Source organism: Cynara cardunculus (assembly GCF_001531365.2).
Source record: "Cynara cardunculus var. scolymus isolate 2C chromosome LG 5, CcrdV1, whole genome shotgun sequence".
NCBI lineage: Eukaryota > Viridiplantae > Streptophyta > Magnoliopsida > Asterales > Asteraceae > Cynara > Cynara cardunculus.
The window spans coordinates 1,286,416-1,293,879 of record NC_037532.1 but is presented as its reverse complement, the minus strand read 5'-3'; the positions used below and the strand labels follow the sequence as shown (position 1 = coordinate 1,293,879).

General features: G+C 36.0%; 1 protein-coding gene across 1 annotated transcript; it reads left to right on the top strand.

Annotated features, from left to right (window-relative positions):
* Positions 1 to 429: 429 nt before the first annotated feature.
* Positions 430 to 7,174, top strand: LOC112513302 (serine/threonine-protein kinase Nek2-like). The gene is made up of 15 exons (XM_025119524.1): positions 430 to 605; positions 1,306 to 1,456; positions 1,692 to 1,758; positions 2,512 to 2,577; positions 2,948 to 2,994; positions 3,081 to 3,126; positions 3,232 to 3,312; positions 3,416 to 3,458; positions 3,564 to 3,613; positions 4,027 to 4,108; positions 4,192 to 4,241; positions 4,738 to 4,811; positions 4,896 to 4,947; positions 5,842 to 6,297; positions 6,448 to 7,174. Exons 2-15 carry the CDS (start codon positions 1,371 to 1,373, stop codon positions 7,093 to 7,095), a joined length of 1,848 nt encoding a protein of 615 aa, XP_024975292.1. The 5' UTR covers positions 430 to 605; positions 1,306 to 1,370; the 3' UTR covers positions 7,096 to 7,174.
* Positions 7,175 to 7,464: the final 290 nt, after the last annotated feature.

Genomic DNA, 7,464 nt, shown 5'->3' with positions numbered 1-7,464 from the left:
TTAGAGGTAATTTTGAAAAAACAAACAGATCCTTAGTCATTTCATCACTTAACAGGTAAAAGATACTCACCAACAATTTATTTTTTATAACCGAAAATATTACCTGATAAATCAAGTAACGGTGATGACTTTTACYACAACATCTACCCAATAAACGTTTGACAAATATCCATAAAATTTGATTAAAATAATAAAATAATAACGAAAAAGTTAAGCATAGTTTTGTAATAAAATAACATMAAAGCATATTTTGGTAATTATGAATGCTCACATTTGACCTTATTATAAAAAGTCTGCCGAAAATGGAGGCATAGAAAATTGAGTGCACGTTTTTGAAGTTTGAAATCGCTTATTCTGCTTTCCTTCAATTCCAATTCTTTTGCCGCCCCCCACCTCCTTCTTCTTCTTCTTCTTCTTCTTCTTCTTCTTCTTCTTCATCATCATCCACCGGGACCGCCATGGCTATCTTCACCTGAAGCTCCATTCAAATCATTATCCTCCATCATCATCTTCTTCTTCTTTCGAAGAAACTGATCGTTGAATCAACAATTTCTTTGTTTAATTCGAAAACTGATGTCAATGATTATCCTCGCCTTCGATTTCAGGTATTAAATCATCTTCTTCTAATCATTTTWACTTTTCATTCAACATGTTCTCACAATCATGATTTAGGTTTTTAATCTGCTTTTTACTGTTAATTTTCATACCTAACTTGCTGTTTACTGATTAGGGATTACTCTTTTTTTTCCGTGTGACTTTTATTACGAATAATTAGTTTAATATCTATTGTTAATCAGCTTTTTGGAGTTTAAATTAATGGATTAAAGTGTGGTTTCCAAAAATAATCGTATCTTTTAATTGAACCCTACTTTATACTTTGATGTCTTTTGTCTATAAAGAAAAACRTATCAGCGTTAATGTATTGTAGTTTAGTGATTAATCGTTATCTTGTTATTTATGGGTTGAATATAATATTCCWCTGTAGGGTCAGTGCTACATATGATTAGTTGACGACCTGATGTATATGGGTAGGTTTAAATTTTGTGCATAAATTATTCAACGATTGATATAAGTTCCTATCAACCTGACCCTAGTGAAGTCCTTTTCTATTCSTTGCAAGCATAATGTCATCAACCACTTTATAAACCATTTTTAGYTTGGGTTTTTAGAAATTTACCCTAGTCTGAATCTTATGTGATATAGACATACTTGAATCACTAGTTGGTTACTACTTCTTCAAATTGCCATTTGGGTTGTTGTCATTTGAAATGGTTTTGAATGTTGATGTTTTTTGTGAATTTTTAGTGTATGTTAGCTGGGAGTGATTCCATTAAAGCTCACTAGAAAGTATTAGAGGAGGGAGTTTATCAATGGAGAATTATGAAATTCTAGAACAGATTGGGAAAGGCTCCTTTGCTTCTGCTCTACTTGTGAGGCATAAACATGAAAAGAAAAGGTGAGGCTTTCTATCTACTGGTTKAATCCTATTCTTGTAGTTGTTGCTCTCTATGGCAGGCAAAATCTATGGTTTTTGTCGGAATATGTGGAACCACATTAGATTACTCTCCAAAAGAGTAGGAGACAAGRGAGATTCCAACAYATATTGTGGAGAAATGGTCCAAGTTYAGCCGGCATGGGGCTCTTAACGGTTTTGTTGGTTGTTTCTACTGATTATAGTTCCATCTTTTCAGGTATGTCTTGAAGAAGATTCGACTTGCTCGCCAATCTGACAGGACCCGCCGATCTGCTCTCTTGGAGGTTGGTCTTGCTTATTGAACAGAATAATTCATAGGGATAATACAAGTTGTCTTAGAGAGCAAACTACAAACTAAGAGCATCCCCAACATATTCTCCAAAMGGGAGATTTTGGAGTTTTTAACCCCCCTTTTCTTGCTCCRACATATGCTTCAAAACTTTTTCCAKAATGGAGCAAGTAGGAGAGAGAGGATAGATATCTCCAAATTCGGAAAACTCTCTAAAATTAAATGCTGAAGATAGATAACTTTTTATTGTTCCCTCAAATGAAGTTGAATGTATTATCATTTCATATGAAGTTCAGGTGAAWGTTTATTGGGATATTAAATGATTTAAATCTATTGAATATTTTTAATAATATAATTTATGTTGAAATCTCCAAAAAATGGAGAAGCTGTTAGAGATGAATGTAACTTTTTTAGAACTTTTAACTATTGCTTCTCCATTTTGGAGAGATTATAGAGAATCTGTTGGAGATGTCACTAAAGAAGTTGTTTCATGAGAATATGCATTAAATCAATCAAATATGTAAATGATGTATATGATATTAGTTGGTGTTAATTGATTTCCATTGGAAAAACTTACTACAAACAATATTGATTACTGTTGAATTGCTGGTAATTACACAACGTCTAACATTAGGACATAACAAAGGGATTATAGTCTTAACTTTTTAGCGAACAACATCAAGTGAAGATCTCATCCTCATTTTTGCATCACTGAGTATGCAGAGCTGATTTGGTTGTGTCAATGCAGATGGAACTTATTTCCACCGTGCAAAATCCTTTTATAGTGGAGTACAAAGATTCGTGGGTTGAAAAGGTTCGTGCTCTGTAAATTATTGCACTTCAGTTGGTTTCCTAGGGCTTGCCACATTATGTCTTTGAGTGCGTTTGGTACGTTGGGCATAAACAAAAACTTGTCCCACGTTTTGTTCGACATTTAGATTAGGACATGACATGACTGAGTGGGACAAAAACCAGCAAAATAGGTGGGTGACATGATTGGTAAATTACAACACTACTCATGACAAGTTAAAACCCTAAAATATTGCACAATTCTTTCACCCGCTTACATCAGTCTCGTCCATCCAGTCTTGTCCTGTCTAGTCCTATCTGCATACCAAACACACGTTGAATTGGTWGTCATGCCTTGTGAGTTATCAAACTTCGATCCTTTTTCTTTCTTTCAGGGTTGCTATGTATGCATTGTTATAGCATACTGTGAAGGAGGAGATATGTAAGTTATATTCTCAACCAACTACACACTAAAAATTATCGTTCTTCCCACAAGCTGTTATCTTTTCTAACCATTTGTTCATATAGGGCGGAAGCAATAAAAAAAGCCAATGGTGTTCATTTTTCAGAAGAGGTTTTAGTTCTTTGTGTGTTTGTCTTTATTTGTAACTCTCATTTTGTTAAGTTTGGCATCACGGTGTCTTCATGTTGACATTTTTATTTGAAAAAAAATGTGTAGAAACTCTGCAAATGGCTCGTTCAACTACTGGTGGCACTCGATTATTTGCATGTTAATCATATTATTCATCGTGATGTCAAGGTTCGTGATGATATCTCTCTATGATATGTTAGCTGATATTGATAATATGATACATTTCTGTTACAATATATCTGAATTTGATGAAATTTTCATTTCATTTCAGTGTTCAAATATATTCCTAACACGAGACCAGGATATCCGACTTGGTAATAACTATCCATTTTGTACCTGATACCTTGAAACCTTAGTGTTTCAAGGAACATGCACCTTTATAGCTTCATATTAGCCTGAGTTGCTTTYGCTCCTTTCAGGTGATTTTGGTCTTGCTAAAATGTTGACTTCTGAAGATCTTGCATCCTCGGTATTTGATAATTGCCTTCACAATTGATTTTCTAGATTTTTTGGGGTATTAAAATGCAACAAAAGTCTTAAGTTTCCTATTTATTACTCATTTTGACCGATAGCATGYTGATMTTGTAACATTTGATGTGTAGAGGTCAAGTTYGTCGTCCACTCGCGTAAACCCTTTCATACACATTTCATAAATTTTTCGTAAACRTGTATCCACATCATCAAATGTTACAAGATCAACAKATTATCGGTCAAAATGGGTACAAAAGAATAAMATTTGAAACTTTGTAACATTGATTGAGATTTTTTTGTTACACAATAGAAACTAAACCAAACTTTGTTGTATTTTGATGTATTTTGATGCATTTTGCCCTAAGTTTAACTAATGGCTGAACTTCCCTTGTATAATTTTTTTAATTTCAGGTTGTGGGAACTCCTAGCTATATGTGCCCTGAACTTCTTGCAGATATACCTTATGGTTCTAAATCAGACATATGGTCTTTAGGTATTTCTGAAACCTTTTGTTTGTGTTTTTTTTAGTTTTTTTTTCTGGCTAATTTATGTAATTCTCGTGCACAACTCGTCCAGGATGCTGTATGTATGAAATGACCGCTTTCAAGACTGCATTCAAAGCTTTTGTAAGTCCATGTGCTTTTTATGAACTTACGAGTTGCTCTATTAAAAAATAACGAGTTTTATTAGCTAAAGAACACCTCCAACATWTTCTCTAAAATAGAGAAAATGGAGATTTTGTTCTCTAAAGTAGAGAAAACAATAGCAACTACAAGTTAAGAGAATTCTCTAAAACTTGATGTGAGGAGAGAGATGATTTTTGTTTATTCCCTCCAATGAGACTGAATTATTATTATCTTATATATTTTTTTAAAGTGTATTGGATAAATAAAACTATAGAATATATTAATTACATAATTAATGTTAAAATATCTGAAATAGAGAATCTGTTGTAGTCGAAGGTAATTATGAGATTTTAACTTTTGATTCTTTATTTTAGAGAAATTATARAGAATCTGTTGGTGCTCTAAATGCTTAACATAAGCTATGTTTTCACTCATCTTTGTTGTATTCGTAGGTGAAATTTTTAATTATCTACTTTGAAACTTCATTTTTGAGCAGGATATGCAATCTTTGATCAACAAAATAAATAAATCTATAGTATCTCCACTTCCAACCATGTATTCAGGCACACTGTGAGTTATTTAATTTTCAATATGAATGCTATTCGTTTATGTCGTATTTTATAACATTATTAACTTTCAATKATCTATTTTTAGTCGAGGGCTCATTAAGAGTATGCTGCGGAAAAACCCAGAAATGAGACCAAGTGTAAGTAAATTTATTTCTCGTTCTAATTCTTTTCCTTAGGATGCCTTTGGCACGCTGGACAATATAGGACATGATAGAATATAAACTTTTCCCATGTTTGGTGTGAGTGTGACAATTAGATTGGGACTGACAGGACTGGGTGAGACAAACATGAATTTTTTTTGTCCTGGAACAAAAATCACGAAGACGGGACAAACTTGGTAAATTACTAAATTATCCATGTAAAATTGAAACCCTAAAATCTTCCATGATTTTTTCACCCGCCTACATCACTCCTGCTCATCTTGTCTTGTCTGGTCCAGTCCCGTTCAATCCGGTCGAGTCTCGTCTACATACCAACCACTGCAATAAAAATCTCAAACTTCTGCTTTTTGTTATTATTATTATTATTATTAGAGTAAATTACGATTTTCATCCATGTGGTTTGTTAGTAATTTATATTTTCGTCCCTGTGGTTTAGAATTTGCATTTTTCATCCCTGGCCTAATTCCTACCTTTAAGTACAGGTACCAARMCAGTAAAGAATTTTAAACCATAARGACTGAAATAACAATAAATTGTAAATCATAAGAACGAAAATAACAATGAATTAAAAACCAKAGGGATGAAATTGCAATTTCTAAACCACAAGGACGAAAATCACAATTTTTAACAAACCACAGACGAAAAAAGTAATTTACTCTTATTATTATTTTCTTAGCAACTATGGGTGTCCGGCTACCTTGCGTGCATCTCGAGCAATCCTATGTGGCCCTGAAKATATTAGCTGTGAAAATCCTTAGTGGCCCTGACAACTTATGAGGCGGGCCCAAGGTCCATCCTTTCGTTGGTTGAGGTGGCCTTCAAGGTTATATGCTTTCTGTTATTGAACCTTGTGGGGTTTTGATTTTGCAGGCTGCTGATTTACTGAAAAACTCGCTTCTTCAACCGTATGTACTTAAGCTCCATCTTAACTTGAACGGCCCGAGACGTCACACCCTTCCGGTCCGGTGGTCGGATTACAACTACGAAAAGAAAACAACGTTCATCGAGCCCGAACCTCGAACYATTCATCTTCACAACGAGAAACGACAATCTTTTAGCAGCGACAGGGCTTTGAATCCAAGTATATCTGAACACGATCAGTATTCTTCGTGCTCKCAGAAGACACACGATTTATCAGGATCGTCAGCTAGAAAGCTATCCATTGGCAGCATTGAAGAATATATACATACTGAGAAATTAGTCGCTGCTAAGACATCAAATGYCCTCAGAACCCTGAGATCGACTCCTGCAAAACCTTCCGTTACTACTCCCCGAAGACAAACCGCTTCACCGAAGATAACCAGAGGGAGTACCGATCGTGATTTGGTATGTTCTTGATAACCGAATATTATGCTGGTGAAAATAATCATTTTCAAAATTGATATGATATGTTGTTATGTWACAAAATTTGTATCCATTTTGAATTTAGAAAGTTATAAATTTTGTCGTCATTAATGTAATTTGTACTCTGTTCAGCTTCCGGTATYACGAACTCCAGCTAGCAGATCAGTGCGAACAAGTCGTAGGACATCTCTACCCTTATCGGCAACAGCTGCAAAACCCCTCTTGGATTTCGAATCTCCAAATGTATCCGTCAATGCTCCACGGATCGACAAGATGACTGAGTTGCCGTTAACCTCTCGAGACGAACCCTCGATCCTACCAGTTCGTAGAGCTACTTCAACATCGGCTCAGAGTTCTTCCGGTACTTCTCCAACCACCATCCCTGACCGGTCAGTTACAATCGATAAGTGCACGGTCAAGATTGTGAGCCAGAGCCACCAAACGACCGCCAGCGGTGCCCACTCAACAAACAGGAGCGATGAGTGGTTGGAGCCGAACCAGGCAACGACAGGGGCGGGTTCGAGCCGTTCGTCGTCCGATTCACGAGGGCAGAGGCGTCGGTTCGACACGTCATCGTATCAACAACGGGCYGAAGCATTGGAAGGGTTGTTGGAGTTCAGTGCACAGCTGATGCAACAAGAACGAATAGAGGAATTAGCGGTTTTGTTGAAGCCATTTGGGCCCGAAAAGGTGTCACCTAGAGAAACTGCTATTTGGCTGTCAAAGAGCTTCAAGGGAACCGGAATTGGAATCGGAACCGGCGTTGGTGGGAACTCGTAGTTTGTTTTCTTCTTTTTTCCATTCTGTAGCATACTTTTTATGGTTTAGAAGAGCGTAATCCGAATGAAGTCTTTATGAACTACTCGTTCAYGGAAACTAGTATTAGAGTATAGTATCTCGATCGAGGTGATGTCCGATACCATGATTAGAGATTGCATAAAATAGTMTCGGACCGAGAAAAGCCCGATACTAATAAGCCTGAGTTTAGGATCGGGCTTGGGTCTAGGTCCAAATTGGGCCAAAAGCCCAATCAGGCCTATTTTTTTTTCATGGACCGGTCTTCAGTTATCGACATCAGGCATAGTAGTTATTGGTGTTCTTTTGGAAAGTCCATTGGATCGAAATTGGACCCTATCGGCYGTTTACTAA